The sequence below is a fragment of the Petromyzon marinus genome, chromosome 14 (assembly GCF_048934315.1).
Source record: "Petromyzon marinus isolate PM22_M1 ecotype Great Lakes invasive population chromosome 14, UKy_Petmar_22M1.pri1.0, whole genome shotgun sequence".
NCBI lineage: Eukaryota > Metazoa > Chordata > Hyperoartia > Petromyzontiformes > Petromyzontidae > Petromyzon > Petromyzon marinus.
Genome location: NC_133680.1, coordinates 11,810,688 through 11,836,271, shown reverse-complemented (window position 1 = coordinate 11,836,271; position 25,584 = coordinate 11,810,688). Strand labels below are relative to the sequence as shown.

At 44.2% G+C, this 25,584-nt stretch overlaps 1 protein-coding gene across 4 annotated transcripts in view; it reads left to right on the top strand.

Annotated features, from left to right (window-relative positions):
- LOC116942267 (dynein axonemal heavy chain 3-like) overlaps window positions 1-25,584 on the top strand; it is an 859,832-nt gene that overhangs the window by 580,635 nt on the left and 253,613 nt on the right. For all 4 annotated transcript variants that reach the window (XM_032953964.2, XM_032953963.2, XM_032953966.2 and 1 more), the window contains 2 exons: window positions 19,409-19,631; window positions 24,451-24,581. In XM_032953964.2, coding sequence (XP_032809855.2) covers window positions 19,409-19,631; window positions 24,451-24,581 — 354 coding nt within the window. The remainder of the gene's footprint in view (window positions 1-19,408; window positions 19,632-24,450; window positions 24,582-25,584) is intronic.

The window sequence follows — 25,584 nt, the reverse complement described above, 5'->3', positions numbered from 1 at the left end:
TCGTTCGTAGTCGCTATCGTTCGTATAGTCACTATTGTTCGTATAGTCACTATCGTTCGTATAGTCACTATCGTTCGTATAGTCACTATCGTTCGTATAGTCACTATCGTTCGTAGTCGCTATCGTTCGTATAGTCACTATTGTTCGTATAGTCACTATCGTTCGTATAGTCACTATCGTTCGTATAGTCACTATTGTTCGTAGAGTCACTATCGTTCGTATAGTCACAATCGTTTGTATAGTCGCTATCGTTCGTATAGTCGCTATTGTTCGTATAGTCGCTATCGTTCGTACAGTCGCTATCGTTCGTACAGTCGCTATCGTTCGTATAGTCACTATTGTTCGTATAGTCGCTATCGTTCGTATAGTCACTATTGTTCGTATAGTCACTATCGTTCGTATAGTCACTATTGTTCGTATAGTCACTATCGTTCGTATAGTCACTATCGTTCGTATAGTCGCTATCGTTCGTAGTCGCTATCGTTCGTATAGTCACTATTGTTCGTATAGTCACTATCGTTCGTATAGTCGCTATCGTTCATATAGTCGCTATCGTTCGTATAGTCGCTATTGTTCGTATAGTCGCTATCGTTCGTACAGTCGCTATCGTTCGTACAGTCGCTATCGTTCGTATAGTCATCATCGTTCGCGTCTCCGATGAGCACGGTTGGCTACGTACAGTGCGAAATAAGTTCAAAGTACCTACAAACATGTTATTCTCATAGGCACTATGCGATGCACATATCATGAGCATAACGATTGTTTTTAGCCGACGAGACCATTAGTACATTTGCTATTTGCGCCAGTCGTGTAGCGCAACGCAGGGCTGCCACGCAGGCACTATGTTGCGCAGACAAAGGTCTGCAGTAGCGTCCGCGTATGTTGGGGGCGGGGGGGGGGGAAATCGGTGTTGCTACTTGAAATTCAAATTGAGTGATTTGCAGGAAATCTTAAAAAATGTACACCGGCGCACTGATAGTCAGATGACTACGTGTCATATTTCACGTGACAGAGGCGGCACGCTTTTTTTTTACAGTTAACCCGTTCCTGTTCCGATGACGTGCGTGTTCAGTGTACCCGTGCGTCATCGGTTTTTCTCCCGAATGTGTTCCAATTTTTGCCAACGTGTACGTCATTGGAATCGAATCGAATCTGAATGAATTCGGAAGTAATAGGCCATGGGGCAGGGCATGTGGCACAGTTTGGCACCAGTTATAATAGAGTGCGTGTCACTACAGTTCTCCGCGGTGAGTACAGTACAATTTATTTAAAAACAGCGGCGCTGCGCCTCTCAAAATAAAATTAAGGCTCTCCGCTTTCGCTTTCCAAGATTCAGCGGTGAACGGGACTCACCCTGCAACTTTGCAGACATCTCGGAACGGGAAAGGGTTCATTACTCCCGCAGGAATAACCAGCGCTGCCTTGCAGACTCGAACCGCTCACCCCTACAACAAGCGGTACAAATGCGCTGATGCTGGGCCATGTCACTGCCCCAAATGTCACCACCGCCATGTCACCAGGTTCTGTGCAAGGAGCACGCTGTGCTTCCTTAGCAGGATGCCGTGGTTGTGTCGAAGGAAGCATCATCAGTTTAGAATTCAAGGATGTGAAATTAAAGTGACTGTCTCTTGAGAAGCTTGGACTCTGCCTTGGGAATGTGGAATGTCCACCACTGGCTACACACCGGATATGATCTTTCATAAACATTTTATTAAACAAATTAACACATTTCAGCAATTCCCAATCGATCAATGGATAAAGGTCTCCTCCCCACAATGTGTCTGTCGGTCTTGGAGCCGCTTTTAACCCATGCCTAGCCATACTGGTCAGTGCGTATTGGTCAATCCAAATCGTACAATGTGCAAAACGAAATACGCAGCCGTCTGCGTTGTTAACATCACGCTAGAGTAGAAATAAAACACGTTTTCTGGCCGGACTCCTGTCTGGACTCCTGCCTGGATTCTTGTCTGCCTGCTTTGGCGAGCGGCCAAGTGCGCCGTACGCAGTGGTGACGTCACCGCGCACATGCGTGCGATGACGCCAGCCGCATCGCACATGCGTGAGCCTGATTCCTGCATGCTCGCGTCACGCCCCTCCCCCTTCCCCCGCCCCCCCCACCGCAACCTCCACCCTGGCGTGGATCCCACGTGAATGCGAAAGAGGAGATAGGGGAGGGAGTTTGGGGGAGGGAGAAAGAGGAGGGAAGACGAGGTGGAGAGGGACAGAATCAGAATAACAGAGTCAGAATACGTATTCGTGCTGGAGGAATCCGATGAGCTATAAAGCTCTTGGTGGAGAGGGACAGAAACAGAATCAGAATATGTATTCATGCTGGAGGAATCCAATGAGATTTCACATGTCCAGAGAAGGGAGTGGCAGGGAGAGAGTGAAAGGGCCATGAAACAGAGAGGAAAGAGAGAGAGAGAGCAAAACGCAAAGAGGAAAGTGAGGGGACGTGACAAGCAGTGGGAGAGAGGATTAGGGAGAGGGACGAGAGATTGAGAGGTGTGAATAAAGAGAGTGAGGGTGAGAGGTGAGAGAGAGGAACTAGAGGTAAAGATGTGGGAGGGAATTGAGTGACATACCGTGGACGGAGGGGGGAGAGAAATTTAGAGCCGGGGAGGGAGAGGTAGCAGAGGGGACAATAATAGAGAAACAGAAACAGAGGCAAAGCGAGACAGAGCGCCTCCGATTAGCACGGTTGGCTACGTAGACTGCGGAAGAAGTTTACCATACATTGCGATTTACAGAACATCGCAGGCAAGAAGAAAGTGCAGAAAGACAGGGCTCGATATAAGATTAAAACGTTTTGTTGGCTGGGAAGGACGGACGGACAGTCACGTCCAAACGACGTGTGGGTTGCTAGTTGTGTCGTATTTTTTATAATTAGCATATTATTCACCTTGCCAAATTGTCATAATTAATATCGCCTAACCCCGCTTCAGAGTCTGAGTGTCTCTATGCGCCAATAGCACAGGACGGTGCTCATCTCTGTTCGTGGCCCTGAGTCGATGCTGAAAAGTCCACATTTACGTGACAGAGACAAATGTATGCATGGGATAACTACTGTTAACTTCCCACAAATTGCTCCTCATCTTTTGATGTATATATAAAATCCAGGAGGAGGGTATGTGCCGAGCCGATCCCCGACCAGGATTTGAACTTGTGACGTTCCCGATTCAGTGGAACCCTTCCCACCACAACCCCACTTGCTTGCACAGCACTGCTACTTCATAACGCGCCTTGAAAAACTATCCCTCGATTTTCATCGTGAGCACTACTTTGGTTGGCATCGCGATGCGCATGCGGACTTGATGAAGTGAACGTAGCAGACTGCGTGAAGGAAAGGGCCGGGCTTGGGATTTTATTTGCAGGGAAGGTGAGAGAGAGAGAGCCCTTGGAGGTGGATGAACCGAGCTGTGAATCTTTACACGAAATTTCGACTCGTGGTGCAGTGTGGCAGGGGTTCATTGCAGAGGAGTTGGTGTCTTGAGTCTTTTCAGTTAGACTGAAATAACACGTAACAACTACCACAAGTTTGTGGTCCTAAAGACAACCATTATACTCTGGGTAAGATTGATGTTAGAAATAATGATGATAATTATTCTTCTACAATATTCAACAAAGGCATTACATTTATAAACAGATATTGTATATTGTACACACGTTTAAATACATAAAGAGCATTCGCTGTGTTGATTACCATGCTCCACTTTTCATATTTTTGTAGTCACAAAGAATTGACGTTCCATAACACGACTGTAGCACATTGTGCTATGTGCATCTCGACACCAGGGGTAATCATTGCCCCCTTCCTAGCGCACCTACGTTCTGTGGAGATGCACATCAGATTAGGGCATTTACCAGAAGTACTGGAGCTTATCTTACCTTAACTACTAAAAGTGTCTCTTTTAACTGGATAGACGAACAGATTATGTGTTATCTACGTAATTTTTGTGATAAAAGCAATCTATGAAAGCTGGGAAGGAACAAATGCAGTGCAAAGTGCTATTAATACGCTGCTATGTTTGATCATTGCTGACTAGGCTCAGGCCATAAAGTCACTGCACTTGAGAACCCAGTTTAATCGAGTGTGGGATCTTGCATTTGGAGCTGCGTTCTCTGTGGTGCTGAATCAGTGCTCTAGGATGTGTGTTCGCTTTTCCCCGTCAGGAAGCCACCTCATTTCGTTATCTTATTAGGCAGGAAAGGTACTGCGATCTCACAATTGCCCATGCCGTGACATATTAAATGCTTGCAATGCAATTTACCCTGTCTCTACCCCAGGCCCCCTGTCCACATTCAGACAGATTGTTATTGCCATTATGCTAAAGATAACGTTTTTAAAATGTCACCGCTGATAAAAAAAAAAATTCCTCTGGCACAGGAACTTATTGCTAATGCTAGTTTCTATTCGAATGGCATTATAAAGGTAAGAAGGAATCAGAGCTTATATCAGTTCATTAACACATTCTGTGTTTTGTTAAAATTCTCCAAATATATCAACAGACATATACTTTATATCCCCACGCATATACAAGATATGGGCGACGTAGTGGTTAGCGTGCTGCATGTATTTATTTTGAGCACAGCTCCAAACGTGCTAATCGTAGGTGTTGCACTATGAACCTGGCAACCCGAGTTTGATTCCTGGGCACGGCTATACAGTACCGGGCTTGCCCTTCCTCCACACCCCCGTTCACCAACTCGCACTGATCAGCATGATGAAGTATGGTGAATAAAAAAAACGTGAACAACGTGGCGTGGGAATTGAGACCTTCATCTGATGACCGGGATTGGCTATTCATGTTTTAACTTAATTTCGTACATTACAGAAACAGATGTTGTGTATTATGTCAATAACCACAGTAGTTGAGTGAAGATGCCTACAAAAATGGAGATAAAAATTCAAGGGACTGTGTTGGTAGTCGTCGTGGCCTCTTGGTATTGTAAACGCGCTTTTATGTTTGCCCTACCCGACACTATTTGGTTTTCATGAACCATAACAACACAGTGGAAGCACAGATGGTGATTTCACATCAGGGTTACACTGACCAGTCTGCATTCTCGGGAGGAGTCACGAATAATATAATAAAGAAAGATAACACATTCAAATAAATAATACAGTGCCAAAAACTCCCCCCCCCCACCTCGACGTTTCTTCCAATTAGCCTGTATCTGCTTAATGCTATCTGATGATTTCAAAACCGCTTAAGCTATGATGGGTGGAATTGTGGCACAGTGGTGAGCGCACTGCACTATCAATGTGGCCTGCTGGAGCTCAATTCCAGCGGTGGGGGAGCGATACCTCAACCAGTGCTGCCCCCCCCCCACCGTCTCAAGCCACACTGACTGGCATGTGAATTGACAATGCGCTGGACTATATTAACCACTTTACGTTCTGAGACTAGATCCGTATGTGAGTGAAGAGGATTGGGGGTGGATTACGGGCACTTTAGCTGGAGTTGAACTTCATATCTTAATCTCAGTGAGTGTGTCAATAAAGACGGAGCTGGTGCAGCCATTCTGTAATAGTGGAAACAGTTTGGCAAGTACTGTCGTAACAAACAATATGCGAGTGCCTGTGGAGAGTGGTACAGATGTCTTTTAATCTAGTGGGTGGAACCATTGGAACAGTGGTTAGCATGGCTTGCTACGAATCCGCTGACTCGAGTTCGATTCCCAACCACGGCTAACATCAGCAGTCAATTAGATTCTTGTCCTGCCCCTTTCATGAACCCGCGCCGACCAGCTTGGTGAAGCATGCTGGAAAAAATGCCATGACCATTTGAGAATTGCTCGAATAAAATCAAATAAATCACGACGTTTCAGGCGCAACACAAGCGTCCTGATGACGGATGCTTGTGTTGCGCCCCTGAAACGTCGTGATTTGTTTTATTTTATTTCTACCTACGTGACTTTACCGAAAGAACCAAAGAGTATGGATTCCTGCAGTCACGAAAGCTTCAAATCAAAATTGCTCGAATGTTTTTCATTTTTGTATTTAAATAAATGCATAGACAGATGATTGTGTTCACCAAAACATAATTACAGTTTCATCCAGGTCCAAAAACCCCACTGAATGTATATGGACCGGTGACTTTCAACGGCATTAATTTAAGTAGGCAAATCCTAAACCAGTTATTACTTTCTCAGTCTCATTGGTTTACATGTTATACTAATGACCCATTGGTTGCCTCCCTGTTACAGAAAACAGCCATCCACAAACACCATAGGGCCCATCAGCACAAATATTGTGCACTTTGAGTGCAGTAATAGGTAATGTTAGATATATTATGGTCTCCACATTAGGAGTGTGGTATTGCCCGATCGGTCCAGGGCAGCTAATGGAGATGAGCACTTACACTGACTCTTCCAGCCATGATGGTACTGTAACAATATGTTTTCAGCCCAATCTAGTGTTAATGCCCTGTCCGCTGGGTAAGTGCAGCATTCCGTAACCGGCAGTGTCGCTTTCAAGTGTCATCATCGTGTCTCTTTTATTCCTAGTGGCAACAAGTTGCTACCCATTTATTTCATTTACCTACCTAATTATCCAATACATTGATGGACAGTTACATCCTCAGCTTTACACGATTGTTCACTTTCCTTCTCATTTGATTCACACACACACACACGTCTATTGCGAATGAGACATTGTAGCAGTCTGTTGGCGGTTACGTACTGTAGTTTTAAATGCAGAATTCAATTTATTGAACAAGTGAGCTGGTAAGTTTATGCTTATAGCAATAGGACAGCATTGATAAAATGATGTATCAATACACTCTACTGCAAGCTGTCTTACAATATGCAGCATTATCATATTTGATGTGTGCAGTCCCTAAACACACTCGTGTGCTGTATTTAAGTATTGCTCAGGTGTCTTACTATCTTGCCACCACATCGGACGCTGTGGTGGCGAGATGTTTACTCCATCGCCTGGTATGCAGGAGGTGGTGGGTTCCATCCCGACCCTGACTCATGTATATTTCGAGTTTGCATGTTCTCCCCGTGGTCGCGTGGTCCTCTGGTTTTTCCCTCCACATTTAGAAACATTCGTTTATTTGGCTGCTATAAATGTCCACATGATAAGCGACTTTGTTGAGATATCATTTGTGGCCAAGTCACTTCTGAAAAAGAGCTATTTAGCTGGTAAAATAAAAAATGTTTAATAGTCTTCCTGCCTATCAATATGCTCTTTTAAACCATGGGGACATGATCAATTAAATGCATCTCAAGAGATTTGCCTACATTTTCGAGTTGTGTTTTCTTGGCACACTGATTTCCTCCTACATTAAATTTCTCGTTGTGAATTTGCCTAGACTACTTACAATTACCTGTTCGTGCCACTGCCGGCAGAAGGGCCTCTATTAGAGGCATCTCTGATTAACGTGGTTGGCTACGTATGGTGCGAAAGAAGTTAAACATGTATACATACATAGAGGGAGCACTTAGAGAGACCCGCTAGAGGGTATTTTGGATGGCCAGACATCTTGAATTTGGCCTACACATTTATACTGCTGGCTCAAGAGAGGTGAGGTGATTTAAGAAATCTGCCCTGTTGTTGTTCAACTACTGCTCTGGCAGATCAAACTGGCGAGCTCTGGATTGCAAGTCCGGTGTGACAGCCTATTACACCTTGAGCGTACCTCCACTCTTTGAGTATGCTGAAAAAGAGCCATTAGTGAAGCTATCCTGGATAAACAACATTAAAACATATATTAGTTTGTTGTTGATATTACATTGAGAGATGTATATTACAGCTGTACAAGTATATCTTTGTGAGCTCAAAAATTCCTGCAGAGCTTCTGAAATAAATATTGTACAAGGTGGTCCACATGTCTTGTGACCGCCCCCCCCCCCCCACCCCTGCTATTAATTCAGCCCTGACATTTTTCCCTTTCCATATTCATTCCTCTTTTAAATATTATTAAGTTATATAGAATGAAATGGGGGGTCACAAGACAGCTGCACCACCCCCTTGTACAGTAATACCCCGATTTACGTCTCCCCCCCCCCACTTTTACGTCATGTCACAGATTCGTCGTCACCTTATGAGCACCGCGACCCAATCAGCGTCGCCTCAACCCACGGTCACGCCGCTGACGGCATCGCCCGTCCTTTCCCGTTAACCGTCGCCTCTCAGCCTTCGTCTCCACCACCTTACCCTGTGAATCGCTTCGATTGACGTTTCGATATTCGTCGTTGTACATTCCAGGAACGCATCCCCGACTTAAACCGGGGTGTTACTCGTACCTGCAGCACCACTTGAGCAAGGTAATTGCAAGTCGGTTTTATAGAATGCGCACATAATAGGCCATTGAGTGATGAAAATGTCTATTCTCACCTTGGTGTGAAGCTCAATGTGCAAAACAACAAATGTTAGATTGTGCGCACTGTACATCGACACTTGTTGTTAAGCCAACGTGGCATCAGCACATACAGTGAAATGGCAAATTTCAGCGGTTACTTCTTAAAGATCACCTCTTAAGGCCGTGGAAACTTGGGCAAGTGTAGCATAATTGTTGTGGGTAATTGCCACTGTAAACGCTCTTACTCTGAGCGACTATGGCAACATTTGTATGGCAATGGCATAGTGACAGATTTTCTGTCTAACAAATAATATACCTTAACTTAGCTATTTCAATGAGCCATTTCAATGGTAAATTATATGCTAATTCCTTTGTCAAGGCGCTTGGTCTTCTTTATCTTCTCACACAGCTTAAAGGTTGTGATCTAAGCGTGGCTTCTTCCACTCCAGCGCTGTCCTCCAGACAGGCTCGTCCCTTCACCTGATGAAGGCCGCTTGTGTTGTGGCCGAAACGTCGTGATTTTTTGTCATTTTATTTTCACCTACGTGACTTTACCCAATAGAACCAAAGAGTATAACTTAAAAAAAGTTTGTTGAAGTGTGTTTGATGAACATCTATTGGTCCGGAGCAGGGGTCGGCTACCTGTGGCTCTTTAAGGACTGCTTCGTGACATTATTTATTAAGGACGGTCTCGTATTCACATGCCCTTGAAATATTGAGTTTTTTTAGAAATCGAAAAAAATGGCCCTTGTTATTTTGGTTGCCGACTCCTGGTCCAGAGCAGAGTTCTTTAACTGCAGCGCCTCAAAGGATCGTGGGAGTGGTCCGTCCAGCTATGGCCGCCAATGAATATGGCCCACCGAGATATAAAGATATACAGATCAGCGAGATGAGAGCTGGATGAAGAAGCATGGACATGAGAGAGCTGGCGAGAAGATGTGCATAGATTGGTGATGTACGGACGCCATGAAGTCCTGGCAAGACCACGTCACATGGTCTGCCAGCACATGGCAATTTTGTGATGTGGCCTGATAGAAATTTGCGCTTAAGAACCCTGGTCTTCAAACCCCTCTATCCTTAGTATTTCCTTAGTACGTTAGTTATCTCTCCCCCCCCCGTCTTTCCTCCCCATATAAATCTTCATCTCCACCCCCTAAGCGGGGTCCCCATTTAACCGGATTCTCTGTACATCTCCACTCAAGTCCTTAGGCATAATGTACCAGGCTCGCGTTTTGTTGCAATATTAATTTTTAAAAACACCCCAGTCGAAAAAGCACTCAATCTTTGGTAGTCTTGTAACCTCTGCCCCTTGATGCGATGAGACTTTGCAATCCGAGATGCCCACCGTGGCAGAAGCAGCAGTGAGAATTGTTCAGATTTGGGACCAATGCATGTCTCGCAACGAGAAATGTTTCGGCAACTAATACCGGTGACGTCTTCCCTAGCATCGCCGTAGTGCGTATCACGTGACCTTCATTTCCAGGAGCGATGATGCACGCCTGTATTCTGGCACTTTGTCGGCAGCATTTGTGAACCACGCATATTTGATCGTTCTTTAAGAGACCTGCTGGGTTCTAAGGTTGCTGAAGATGGCAGTGCATTCTTGACCTGTCTGATTTCCAAGTGTTATCCCCTCACATATGAACGGTTTTCCCCAGACACTCCAGTTTCCTCGCACACGCGAATTACCTGCGAAAATACATAGTTTAAAGAAAATGGCAGTACAGGATCCTGCTGGCAATAGTCATCAGACTCAGTGACGTGTTGCTAGGTAAATAAACTGGCATTTGTGTTTATTTTTAGAAAGTTAAGTTGTTAACGATATTACAATGAGGCATTCACAGTTCAGCTTACCTCGATGGGCTGTGCAAGGATTGCATGAGCTTGCTTGCCTCTCCCGCTGTGCTACTAAAGCAAAATTGCACTGCAGTGTTATGTGTGAGCAATTCAGTTTCACGTACGTCTCATAAAACACCAACTTAATATTGGTCTGCAAGTGGTAAAACAAAAAAATACGCACCGTTTTACCTGTTCCCATTAAAGCTTTAAAATAATAGACATCGGGATTGCATAACACGACATGCTCACAGCAATTACTACTGCTTCAGAGTAAAACGGATACGTTGGATATTGTACATTACAACAACAAAATTCCGTACAATTCTTTCTAGTTTTAAATGAGACCTCAAAACGCCCCTCTGTTGTAAGGAATGTTCAGTGTCCCACCGATGAGCATCGTACATGTGATTTAGTGGTTGAATGGTGGTGCTTGGGTGAATTTTCATTGTTGGCAGTTGCAGCGGTGTGGAAGATGAGAAAAACGTGAGTAGGTTTTAATAAAAGGTGCAGTTAAAATTTGATATATTTTACACAATGTGCCCGTACCATGTAGTAAAACTTGGTCTCATGGAACGAATTAAAAACCCACAAACCTCAAACCCTGCTCCCTCGTCTTATACCAGCTTCATGGTTTTTTGTGTGAGTTTTTGTTCAGGGAAGTGTTGTTACAGATCCAAACGTTGCGAATTGTTGTTGGCTGATAACCGGCGACGATCGGACGGAAACACTTCCCCGGGTGTCAACTGCACTCATGGTAGCACACAGCACAAACGCCATGCCACACAAATCCATATCTGCTTTTGTGTAAATCTGTGCCGAATGTCAATACAGAGGCCTTGGCGCTGCTGCTGCTGCTACTGCTGTCGCCGTTGCATCTCACGCTGTGGCGACGCTTGGCATTTACGAGTGCCTATGATGACTCGCCTGCTGGCTTACGACCCTGTTTCATTGGCTAGAAATTACTACTCCGTATTTTCATCGACGTGTTGTAGCAACATAACGTTGTTGCATAGCCTCCGTCGATGATTCTCATTGACTTTGTTCAAACTTTCCAATAGCGTGTGTGTTTGTGGCCTCAAGGTCACCTGCAGAATTTAAACTGCCATGCTTACAGTGAGGGAAAAAAGTATTTGATCACCTGCTGATTTTGTACGTTTGCCCACTGACAACGAAATGATAAATCTGTAACTTTAATGGTAGGTTTATTTAAACAGTGAGAGACAGAATAACAAAAACGCATGTCAAAAAAGTTATAAATTGATTTGCATTTTCATGAGGGAAATAAGTATTTGACCCCTCTGCAAAACATAACTTAGTACTTGGTGGCAAAACCCTTGTTGGCAGTCACAGAGGTCAGACGTTTCTTGTAGTTGTCCACCAGGTTTGCACACATCTCAGGAGGGATTTTGTCCCACTCCTCTTTGCAGATCTTCTCCAAGTCATTAAGGTTTCGAGGCTGACGTTGGGCAACTCGAACCTTCAGCTCCCTCCACAGATTTTCTATGGGATTAAGGTCTGGAGACTGGCTAGGCCACTCCAGGACCTTAATGTGCTTCTTCTTTGAGCCACTCCTTTGTTGCCTTGGCCGTGTGTTGTGGGTCATTGTCATGCTGGAATACCCATCCACGACCCCTTTTCAATGCCCTGGCTGAGGGAAGGAGGTTCTCACCCAAGATTTGACGGTACATGGCCCCGTCCATCGTCCCTTTGATGCGATGAAGTTGTCCTGCCCCCTTAGCAGAAAAACACCCCCAAAGCATAATGTTTCCACCTCCATGTTTGACGGTGGGGATGGTGTTCTTGGGGTCATAGGCAGCATTCCTCCTCCTCCAAACACGGCAAGTTGAGTTGATGCCATAGAGTTCCATTTTGGTCTCATCTGACCACAACACTTTCACCCAGTTGTCCTCTGAATCATTCAGATGTTCATTGGCAAACTTCAGACGGGCATGTATAATGTGCTTTCTTGAGCAGGGGGACCTTGCGGGTGCTACAGGATTTCAGTCCTTCACGGCGTAGTGTGTAACCAATTGTTTTCTTGGTGACTATGGTCCCAGCTACCTTGAGATCATTGACAAGATTCTCCCGTGTAGTTCTGGGCTGATTCCTCACCGTTATCATGTTCATTGCAACTCCACGAGGTGAGATCTTGCATGGAGCCCCAGGCCGAGCTGCTTGGCAATGGTCTTGTAGCCCATTCCAGCCTTGTGTAGGTCTACAATCTTGTCCCTGACATCCTTGGAGAGCTCTTTGGTCTTGGCCATGGTGGAGAGTTTGGAATCTGATTGATTGATTGCTTCTGTGGACAGGTGTCTTTTATACAGGTAACAAGCTAAGATTAGGAGCACTCCCTTTAAGAGTGTGCTCCTAATCTCAGTTCGTTACCTGTATATAAGACACCTGGGAGCCAGAAATCTTTCTGATTGAGAGGGGGTCAAATACTTATTTCCCTCATTAAAATGCATATCAATTTATAACATTTTTGACATGCGTTTTTCTGGATTTTGTTGTTATTCTCTCTCACTGTTCAAATAAACCTACCATTAAATTTATAGACTCATCATTTGTCAGTGGGCAAACGTACAAAGTCAGCAGGGGATCAAATACTTTTTTCCCTCACTGTATCCCGTCTTATACGACCTAAAGATCGTGAGCGCGTCTTCGTCTTGAGTATGGGAAACAAATGAGCGTCAAGTACTTGCCGATCAATGAAAACAATTATGCGACTTTGTATTTGATAGTCATCTTCTGATGAGTGGACGGTTTCAGATATATATCACTTGTTCGGCACGGAGTCAGTTCATTATAATTTTGAGGCAGAATAAACTGTCCACCCCTTAAACTTGAAATTAAGCTGATGGTTCGTGCATGGATTACACGGTCACGTCTTTTCAGACCGCCACCTGTTGGTGATTGTATAGGGTTGTACAGGAAGGAGCCTACAGACCCACCCGGTGTGTTGGTTTACTCCATGCACTCATATTTCTTTTGACATGAATATTCAACAAGGGAACTGACCCAAACCATGCTCAGCTTAACTCGTGTGAAAATGTATTTGCCACTTGGGTGTGGCCTCCCTTGGGTATTAAAGGAACTACTATTGTCACGGCTACAGTATTTATTCTTGGGAAAGTTGCTATCCCAAGAACAAATTCCCGCCATCTTTGTTTATTATGTGTTTGACTACTCCCCTTGCTGTGGTTATAGCAAACAAAGCTGGACAAGAAAGTTACATATTAAAAGAAAAAAAATCATGGCATTAAAACATGAAAAATAATGGATAGCTGACTTGAATCACAACCATGAATTACAACAATTAATCAAATCGCTGATCCTAGATTCAGTGCCGAGCAGACACTGATGAGGTCCTGGGTTCACCTTCATTAAACGAATTTGTGGAGTGCAGTGAGTGTGTGGTCTAGTGCTGGTTACAAATGCCAAACGAAAACCACAATACATTTGATTATGACTTAATTTGGCATTCAGAATCTGTGTAAATGACTGAGATTCATTGGCCAGTAAAGGGAGGCTTGTAGTGGATTTTGTAAATCGTTAAAAAAAATGTGTAATGCCCTTCTGCAATCGTTTGCTCACGCGACCGCTAGTGGAAGGATATCCACTATTCTTTCACGCTGATATGTTGGATGCAGTTGGAGTACCCACCACTTTACCCCACCATGTGCGCCGTGCCGGTTTACTATACCTTGCACACGGTGGCGAGATGGTTACTATCACGCCTGGTATACAGTAGGTTGTGGAGTACGTGGGTTTGATCCCGATCCCGACCCAGACCCCTGTATATTTGGGGTTTTCATGTTCTCTCTCGCCGTGGTCGTGTGGATTTTTCATCAGGTCCTCCGGTTTTTCCCTCCACATTTAAAATGAACGGTGCGTTTAGAGTATTTGGCTGCTATAAGATTGCACGTGATAAGCCACTTTGTTGAGCTATCATTTGTGACCAGGTCGCTTCTGAAAAAGATCTACATAGCTCAGCGGGACCTTACCTGGTAAAATAAAATCAAAATGTATGGAATTAGTTTTATAATTTTATTTCCACTGCTGGGTTAACAGGCGGAGGTTTTAATAAATGTCACCGATCATAATAGCAGTGGCAATTATCGTTACTTTAAAACACTTATAATGAGAGTCAAGCTTGGCATGGTGTAAGTCAATTGTCTTGTTGAGGCAATCATGTTCTTAGCAAAGAGTCTCTTTCACGATAAAATGCTAATAGCACGATTGGCATATATGTGGGGAGAATTCTTTTTTGCAAAATATATAACTTAAAATTTAGGAAAACAACACATCTATGGTGTTACTCGACGAAGTTATCTATGGTGTTGGTAAAGATACTTTACAGGTTGCATTATTAACATTTGTTTCTTTCATGCAGTTAGAGGCAAAAATAGTAACCCACGTGAGATTTGTGAAAGTTTAATGGTGCATGCCTAATAGCGTTACTCATACCTAAGAGTGTTGTGCCATGCAGAAGGGCCATTGGCCGAAACGTTGCCTCATATTTTGCAATTGAGGAAAGAAACATCTATTTATGCTTGTGCCCCCCCTCCATGGCAAACTCAGAGGCAGGGCTGCCCTCATTTTATCTTCCGCTTCTGAGACGTGAAAAGCCCTGGCGTAATCACCTGGCACGCGTCGAGACATCCAGTGCGAAGTCCTCGCGCTCGATGTGCGGCATAATTATTCTGTTCCATTATAATCCCCCTGCCATTGTATTCCGATGAAGCCAATTATGCTAATTGGGCATTCCCATTGTGTCTCCTCGCAGTCAATTATGTAAATTGGGTATTACTGCTCACTGAAACTTATTTCTGCGTGCACTTTTATGAGTTCTACAGTGTGTGTGTGTGTGGTTAAGGCTGAATATTCCTTACCGGTTGCATTATTAACATTTTTTTTACATGCGAAAATTATAATGCGTGTGAGATTTGTAAATGTGTAATGCTGCATGCATAATAGTTTGCTCATGCCTAATAGTATGTGCTATGCAGAAGGAAGGTAAACAATGGCAATCATTGCCAAGTCATTTCCAAGGGCATCAAAACCACCAATACTTTGTGGGCTACCAGAAATTCACAAACCTGGTGTCCCATTAAGGCCCAATAGTTAGTACAATACAAATTAGCACAATACGTAACGAAACAAATACAGCCCTACATCGGTAGTAGGACCTCCTCGTTCATCAAACACTCTGAACATCTCGTAAATATAATTAAAAATATTAAGCTTAACCCTAATGATATTCTCGTAAGTTTGTATGTGACTTCTCTGTTCAATTAAATTACTCAACGCTGGTAATGAACACAGGTTTAGCCAAATATATCTCAAGACTAGCTGAACACTGTCTAAAAGAATACCTATTTCTTGCGGCAAGGTGGCTTCTATAAACAAAAGGAAGGAACAGCAATGGGATCTCCTTTGTCATCTGTGATAGCGAATTTGTCCACGGAAGATTTTGAAACAAAAGCAATAGCTTCAAGCACACTAAAACCCTCTCTGCTTGGTTTAGATATGTGGATGACACATTGGTGGTTTGGCCACACCGCAAAGATACACTTAACGAATTTCTTAATCATCTCAACTCGCAAAACCCATCCATCCAGTTCACCATGGAAGTGGAAGCTTACAGAACTCTACCATTTCTGGATATTCTGCTCGGACGGGGTCGAAATGGTAAAATAACACAGGGTTTACCGAAAGAAAACGGACACTGACGCCTATCTGAATGCAGTCACACCATCATCCCGCACAGAAATCTGCTCTTATCAAGACACTCATTCATCAAGCTAAGAAAGTATCAGATGGTGACAGTCTGAGAAGTGAAATTCAACATGTTAAAGAAGCGCTGCAATGAACGGTTACAATGATGCACAAATCAATAGGGCATTGAATGCCAAATCCAAATCAAATAACACGAGCATTGAAACTGCCCAAGTAATTAAAACGATCAAAATACCGTACATTGCAGGAGTAACTGATAAACTAGCCAGATGTTTGGCAAAACAAAACATACCAGTCAGATTTGGCACGGTACATAAAATACAGAAATTAATATCTGGTACGAAAGATGTATTACCAAAGCTATCAACAGAAGGTGTGTACAGGATTAACTTTACTTGTGGAAAATGTTATGTTGGGCAAACAGGACGAATGATCAGCACGAGACTAAAAGAACATCAGATAGTCTCCCAAATGCAACTGTCAGCAGTATGGGAACACGCATTGATTTTGATAATGTAGAAGTTCTGTGCAAAACTAGCTACTACTGGCCAAAACTAATTAGGGAATCTATCGAAATTGGAAGAAATAAATTTGTTTTACCGTTCAGATAGCTACCGACTTAGTGCTGCGTGGAAGCGAATCATCAAATAATACATTGTTTAAATACACCATACTTCAATAGGGATTACCGTTGGTACAGCTATTTTAATACACACAATTGACAGGCAGTACAAGATCAAAGGGCTCGCATAATGCACATGCATAAAGTACGTTCGCTCATTAATCCCCCCCTCCAGAATAAGGGGTTTTCCCCTTTTTTCTGGCAACAAAACTGAAACCTTTTTACAAGGAATCATGTGTGCATTAGCCACAATACTTGTGGTCAAAATGCAAACAAAAAACTCTGATAATATATATGTGTAGTGGTTGATTTCACTCGGACAACTTTTGTCTTTCTTCCAACACCACTTTATTTATAGTTCTCCACATGTCCTCAATGCTTCACAGTTCCCTTGTTGCCACAGCTCGCTCACCGTGCTTCACTCGCCGCCTTCGTCTCTCCAATCTCCACTTCTCCGTCAACTCCGATGTCACTGTGCTCTCTCCACTGCTGGCTGCTTCGTCTCTGCTTTCTGCTCTCCGCTATCACTGTGCTCTCTCCACTGCTGGCTGCTTCTTTCTGCTATCACTGTGCTCTCTCCACTGCTGGCTGCTTCCACTTCAGCTCCTGCTTTCCTCTCTCCACTGCTGGCTGCCTTCACTTTAGCTCTGCTCCACGTCCTGCTTCGCCCAGCCCCCGAATCCAACTCCCCTTTCTCCTCGCGTCTCCCCAATTTATCCCCGCTCTCATTACTCTCCAATTAATTAACCCGCGTCCCAAGGAGGCTCCGTGTGTCCGTGCACCTGTTACTTCTCCAGACTTTAAGACGCCACTCCAGCCCTGACCACAACACCAGCCAATCACAGCCGTCTCTGGCTCCCTAACTTAATTGGCCTAATCATTGCCTCATCGTCCCAACCATCGCACCTGTTTGTCCCAATATGACCCATACTGTCCTGCCCCCACGCGATCTCACCATTTACCCCCCATGCGCCTATTTATTCCACTACATATGCATTGTCCTTGAAACTGATTGGTCCACACCAGAGACGGCTTTCTTTTGAGCCTAGTCTCACACATGATTACTTGTGAAAAGGTTTCAGTTTTGTTGCCAGAAAAAAGGGGAACAACCCTATTATTATATTTTGGTACTGGCAAAGGAGGTCTAATGATGTAGATCCCCCCCCACCCCACTTTACATTAGAGCGCAGAAGTGTGGTCACCACATCTACGCCTCTATATAAGGAACGAAACAGGTAGACTTCTCCACAAACTTGGCTGTCGCCTGATGAAGCCAGTTGTAATTACTGGCGAAACGTCGTACTCAGATTGTAAATGTTGTGGCTTGGCTCTCCATCACACCGGTGTGCTGTACTAGTGACGAATAGGCACGTTCTGTTTACGTGACAACCCTTACTAGTTGTCTGTGTCGGGTGGTGGCGGGTTTTAAAGACATTTATATATTTAAGCGATCTAACCCAAAACAACCTCTATTATGGAGAAGGGCCATTTTCCTGAATAGTTGTCTTATATATGTTTATTATAAGGCATTGTTATTGACGAATGTGTTGAGTTTTTTTCTTTGTTATTTTTGCTTGCGTTCCACTGTCAACGCAGTTATCACCGAATACTGCGTTTAAAAATGAGCAATTTAATATGAGCATAAACGCACCACGGTATACAGTGGTATCAAAAAGCTGTTACCTTCAGCTAGCCTGGGTTTCCTTTATACTCGCTCAGCCAAAACGACAGAACTCCAGAGTGGTTCATCTTCCTTGGTTCTTTCGGTAAAGTCACCACCAGGTAGAATGAGAATAAAACAATACATTGATAAAATAAAATAACACAATAATATTCTCACGACGTTTCGGCCACAACACAAGCGGCCTTCATCAGGTGAAGGGGGCGAGACTGTCTGGTAGGACAGCAAATCCAGGGTGGTTGTTATTAAAATCAGGACCGAGAAGACAAACAACTGCCAAGTGTGGGGCGATCTGTACTGAGCCCACTTGCGTGCGATGCCAGCCTTCTTCACAGGCGCTACTTATCCCAACAGTCTGTACCGCTACAAGCACAGCAGTGGGTGGTGTTTGCATTAAGGAAGAGTGTGGTGATACGGTTTGTGTTAGCGCGCAGCTTCAACGCGTCGTTAATTCGTGACCTTGCACACTACTAGAGGCTAGGTATTTTTTTTTTATGCCAAGCTGGTATTTAGCCATGTGCTAGCGCTGCCTGAAATTCATTCCTAAAATTGCAATTCAGGAAAGCCGTGCTGAGAATCTTAACTCATTTTCAAGAGGGTCGTATGTCTGGGATGTTTGGCCAATTGAAGTACCCGTGGAAACTGGAGTGCCCAGAGAAACACCACATTATGTAGACATTGACATCATATAGATTGTGATAAATAATGTATATTTGTTCTAGAAAAGAGAGTCATCGGCATACATGGGCTGGAAAAGAGATGGACTGATGCAGTACAAGAGCATGTATAGCTGAGTGGACTGGCTGAAGACTAGTATCAGCGGTGTCAAGATCGGCCTCTATGGAGGAGGCTCATGAAGGACGCTACTGGGCAGTTGGAGGCAGTCACCCTCCAAAAGCAAGGGAGGGCGGAGGAGCGATGCTCATAACAACGAGCGGAGCGCCGGGTGGCTAAAATGCAGAAAGTTGGCACAGTAGGGGCACAGCTGGTGCATCTGCCGGTGAACTCACTGCCAACCCATGGCACCACCTGCTGGGTCTGTCCCATGACCTCCTGTCAGCGAGAACTTCGACACTTCACGTGGCCTCAAAGTGCACCTGGCCTGGCACAGGCGTCATGGTGACGTCACCGCCGCTTAGTGGCGAATGGCGGCTCTTGCTGTTGTTGTTACTCACGTGCATGCGCGTGTGTGCGTACGGCCGCTTGTGCACACAGGTTTATGAGATGATGCTGGTGCGCCATGGCTTCATGCTGGTGGGAGGCCCTCTTGGAGGCAAGACGAGTGCCCTGAAGGCCTTGGCCGGAGCTCTTGGGGAACTGGAGCGGCGAGGCCTCATGGGCGAGCGGCGCGTGGACTTCATCATCATTAACCCCAAGGCCCTCAGCATGGCTCAGCTGTACGGCAGCTTCGACCCCATCTCTCACGAGTGGACGGACGGTGAGGTATCGTTCCAATAACGAGATTCCATTAGCAAGGCGCGGCATTGAGTTGTCTTACAAGATGACGGGCCAGTTTCCACGCCCGATAGCGGGTTAATTTAATTTCGCACAGTAAGGTTACTTTTACATAGCAGTCTATCCATATGGATTTTCAGACACCGTCTGTGTACGCTCGTGCATATTTATACAGTCTTTATCCAAACAGAAATGTATATGCTGTCTATATACTCGGCAACTATAAGGTTACATGCATATGCATACCCTGTGTATATATATATGTTTTAAAAGTCAAAGCGTTCCCATGCTCTTTTGAGCGCTGGACAGAGCTCGGAGCATTGTTGGTCCTGAGCCAGCGGTTAAAAATTCACATTTCCACGGTAAGGACCAGAGAGTCTCCACAGGACTTCCCACTCTCTGTTGACTTCTCCAGCAAGCAGGGCATCCCTGCCAGGTGGCATATACAGCGGTGGAAATGGAAATGTAGAAGGGCCGATATGAAAGCCATTCATCCTGCAGCCCGTGCTAACGGCCTCTGCGGAGGCATCATGGAAGAGGAATAGGAGGCCGGTTCTGGACGGCGCCGGTGTGTAGTCCGGTGGTCGTGAGAAGTGCTGGGGTGACGTACCGTTGTATGTCGGCCCGTTTCCAACACTGGTTATCGATATTTTATTTTTACAGGACTGGTAGGCTGTCGTGATGAACAATGTATGTGAAAGCGCATATCATCATATATGTCAGACGATTAAAAACACGTGAAAACATTGTAGAGAGCAGCACTGAATTGTCGATCGTTACACTGGCAGGTGCTTCAACATGTGTACAGTGAGGGAAAAAAGTATTTGATCCCCTGCTGATTTTGTACGTTTGCACACTGACAAAGAAATGATCAGTCTATAATTTTAATGGTAGGTTTATTTGAACAGTGAGAGACAGAATAACAACAAAAAAATACGGAAAAACGCATGTCAAAAATGTTATAAATTGATTGGCATTTTAATGAGGGAAATACGTATTTGACCCCTCTGCAAAACATGACTTAGTTCTTGGTGGCAAAACCCTTGTTGGCAATCACAGAGGTCAGACGTTTCTTGTAGTTGACCACCAGGTTTCACACATCTCAGGAGGGATTTTGTCCCACTCCTCTTTGCAGATCTTCTCCAAGTCATTAAAGTTTCGAGGCTGACGTTTGGCAACTCGAACCTTCAGCTCCCTCCACAGGTGTTATATGGGATTAAGGTCTGGAGACTGGCTAGGCCACTCCAGGACCTTAATGTGCTTCTTCTTGAGCCACTCCTTTGTTGCCTTGGCCGTGTGTTTTGGGTCATTGTCATGCTGGAATACCCATCCACGACCCATTTTCAATGCCCTGGCTGAGGGAAGGGGGTTCTCACCCAAGATTTGACGGTACATGGCCCCGTCCATTGTCCCTTTGATGCGGTGAAGTTGTCCTGTTCCCTTAGCAGAAAAACACCCCCAAAGTATGTTTCCACCTCAATGTTTGACGGTGGGGATGGTGTTCTTGGGGTCATGGGCAGCATTCCTCCTCCTCCAAACAAGGCGAGTTGAGTTGATGCCAAAGAGCTCCATTTTGGTCTCATCTGACCACAACACTTTCACCCAATTGTCCTCTGAATCATTCAGATGTTCATTGGCAAACTTCAGACGGGCATGTATATGTGCTTTCTTGAGCAGGGGGACCTTGCGAGCGCTGCAGGATTTCAGTCCTTCACGGCGTAGTGTGTTACCAATTGTTTTCTTGGTAACTATGGTCCCAGCTGCCTTGAGATCATTGACAAGATCCTCCCGTGTAGTTCTGGGCTGATTCCTCATCGTTCTCATGATCATTGCAACTCCACGAGGTGAGATCTTGCATGGAGCCCCAGGCCGAGGGAGATTGACAGTTCTTTTGTGTTTCTTCCATTTGCGAATAATCGCACCAACTGTTGTCACTTTCTCACCAAGCTGCTTGGCAATGGTCTTGTAGCCCATTCCAGCCTTGTGTAGGTCTGCAATCTTGTACCTGACATCCTTGGAGAGCTCTTTGGTCTTGGCCATGGTGGAGAGTTTGGAATCTGATTGATTGATTGCTTCTGTGGACAGGTGTCTTTTATACAGGTAACAAGCTGAGATTAGGAGCACTCCCTTTAAGAGTGTGCTCCTAATCTCAGCTCGTTACCTGTATAAAATACACCTGGGAGCCAGAAATCTTTCTGATTGAGAGGGGGTCAAATACTTTTTTCCCTCATTAAAATGCCAATCAATTTATAACATTTTTAACATGTGTTTTTCTGGATTTTGTTGTTGTTATTCTGTCTCTCACTGTTCAAATAAACGTACCATTAAAATTATAGACTGATCATTTTTTTGTCAGTGGGCAAACGTACAAAATCAGCAGGGGATCAAATACTTTTTCCCTCACTGTATGTGTACATTTTATCTTACATACCTTGTAAGGGTTTTCATCTTTTTTAGTAGTATTTTTTTATTACCATAAACCAAGTTGTGTTAGGTGTATTGGCACGTGGCCATATTACATCTCGTGAGAGGCTGGCGGTATTGAACTGAGAAGCACAAAAATAAACAAAACAAACCAACATTGATTTGGGAGGTTTTTTTCCTCCCCATGATATTGAACCTTTATTTTCACTTGGCTTAGCAATCATACACACATCAGCATTAATTCTGAGCAATTAAGTGTCTCTCTGTATTGGTCGGTTATGTGTCAATGACAATGAATCGATAGCCTGGTAACACAACAGGGCTTAGGTTTGACTTCAATACCGCAAAAATAAAATCCCTTAATTTGACCAATCGCTATGCAGTCCTGCCAGTATAATTTGTGAGACCAAATGTGGCCGATTTCCTGCCAATTAATATATTCACAATACTCAGTTGTATGGATTGAATAGAAAATGTAAAATCCGTTCTGTTATTATATCATTAAAATCGCCTCGAAAATCAAATGTTTTACTCTTTATATCGAAAATTATAGAACTAATTTTGATTTAAAGCTTTTGTGACTGCAGGGATTCATATTCTTGGTTCTTTCGGTAAAGTCACGTAAAAGGGAAACAATAAAATAATAAAAATAGAAAAAATAAAATTCTTACAAGAAAATTTTTGTTGTGGTTTTCACACCTGATGATGATTGCTTGTGTTGCAGTCGAAACGTCGTGAGAATTGTATTTTTTAATATTTTTATTATTTTATTGTTTCCCTTCTACGTGACTTTACCGAAAGAACCAAGAATATAGAACTAATGTTTTGGATAAAGACATATGCTCTTCTCTGAGCAAGAACGGTTGCTGGAAACAGGAGCTGAATGTGAGATTTTTTAAAAAAAAATATTTACACTTCGTGTTGTACCTCATAAAGTCTTTGTTATTTAAAATTGTTGTTCATTTGTATTTGGCCTGCACATGTGCACCAATGCCAACAGTCTCATACGTTTCATTACAATTGATATGTAAAGCACGGGCTGATGGATTAAACTATTTTTGTTTTCCTTCAACAAATCAAACTTGATCCTGATCAGAAGTTGACCAAGCCCATCGTGCCTCTGGGTTCAATTAAATTTATACTGCGCTGTGGGAATTCAACAGTGGTTATCTTGCGGGGAGATTGGTCCATGCAATTGGAATGCGAAATCTCCACTGCTTGCTGAGGGATAACTTTATAATCTCACTTATTTAATAAAAAAAGACAAAAATGCTAAAGTGTTGATCTGCTCAAACAAGCATTGGGCAGGGATTATCCCCAGTGACAGTCGTGAGCTTGTGCTGGAAATTCAAAATTCCTACGACAGGGGCCAGAAAACGAATATCATAGCAGCCATTGTCATACCTGTTAACCCTTTATCAGTGCCCTACCTTATTACAGACCAATTCAGACCTTATTGGTCACTCCGTGCCCTGATAAATCTCAACGTTCATCCTACAAAGTCCCATCACAACGGAGAAACACAAACAAATCGACAAAAAAGTATATATTTTTACCCGTATTGAAACGGCTGTATACCGTATGGACCGGAAAACTCCATTTCCCTCCACATAAATACGGGTGAACCGTATGGGTTGAAAGGTAGGCATGCATTGTGCTGACCACTGAGCAAGGTTTATGGAGATAGCAGCTCGATTTGCACCACTTCCAGACGATGTCTAAAGTGCCATTGCATCTGCGTGGGGCATCATCCCGTTTGTAATGAGGGACGTTGCTGCTTGTGGCTCTGTACAGCTCTGTAATGTATTTTCAGGTTATACTGTGTGTTGTTTGGCATGATGCCCGACGGTTCGCTCCACATGCTTCATCAGGAACTGTTTGTCGCACGTTTAAACTTTAAACTCAACTTTTTATATTTTACCAGGTAAGGCCCACTGAGATGTATTACTCTTTTTCATAAGCGAGCTGGCCACAAATGATAGCTCAACGATGTGGCTTATCATGTAGAAAAATATTTCACAGCCAAAAACTCTAAACGCATGTTTTTAATTGTGGAGGAAAAAAAAACGGAGGATCCTGATAAAAAACATCCACACGACCGCGGGGAGCGAGACATGCATACTCCAAATATGCAGGCGTCAGGGTCGGGAGCGGGATCGAACCCACGACCTCCTGCATACAAGGCAAGGTATATAACATCTCGCCACCGTGGCACAGAGCATCGGACATCATGCTAAACAACGTGTAGTGCAACCCGAAAACACATCGGTACAGCTGAGGGACATTGAGTTGGCCTGCTGAGATTGCTCCTTGTTAAAGCGATTCTTCTGCTGCTGCTGCTGCTGCTGATGCTTCCTTCCGTTGGCGCTGTCTCTCAGGCGTTCTGGCCACCGCTTTCCGGGCCCATGCGAGCAGCGTGACGGGCGAGAGGAAGTGGTGCGTGTTCGACGGCCCCGTCGATGCCGAGTGGATCGAGAACATGAACACGGTCCTCGACGACAACAAAAAGGTGCACTGTTTCACTTACTCATTCAGCACTCCATGGCAGGTTAAACTTGACCACATGGATGCTTCGCTGCCTCAAATCCGTGCATACAAATCCCCAAGAGGTGCCTCTTCAACTTCAATTCCCTCGTGTATACAGGCAGACCTCGCTTAACGCTCAAGGTGCATGCCTGGGGACGTGGGCGCTGATCGAATCAGCATTAAAAGGGGCCATTATAGCATTGCATACATGTGGACACGTTCCCGACAGCGTTATTTATTTTCACATGAATAAATTAGGGCGTAATTGTGGCAAGAACAAATAATCATACGGATTGTAAACTTTGTTATAAATGAAAATGTTCGATTAAACTAACATCACAAAGTATGTTTATCACGTAGGCTTTCGCGACCTATATCATCCATAATCGAGGTTTATTTGGGTTAGATCGCGTAAATATATAAATGTGTCGTAAATGTTGTGGCCTGGCTCTCCAGCACACCGGTGTGCCGTACTAGTGACGAATTGGCCACGTTCTGTTTACGTGACAACCCTTACTAGGTGGCCGTGTCGGGTGGTGGCGGGTTTTAACGAAAACATATATATTTACAGCGATCTAACCCCAAAAAACACCCCTGTTATGGATCACAAAGTATTATAAACTGTACTCACCAGTGCATTATTATTGTACTCGATGAGGTTCGAGGAGCTGCTGCTCTCCGAATGCCCTTAGTCAAAATGTCTGTGGTGAGGTTTCTTTTCGGTGGAGCCTGAGAACCTATCGTGGTCTCGTGAGTTCTCGCCTGGCTAAACGTAGAGTGAAATGTTTATTCATATTTTTGTTATGTAATCGTGGCCACGAATCATCATAATCGAATCTCAGGGTTCGGGGGGCGGGGGGGGCGGGGCGGGGCTCAGATGACGGCGGTGTCGGCGCTGTGCGGTCTCGCTCATTAGCGATTTTCTTCATTTTTTAAATGAACATTTTCTCTCAATACAAAGAGTACGATGACGACTCGGCGTATTA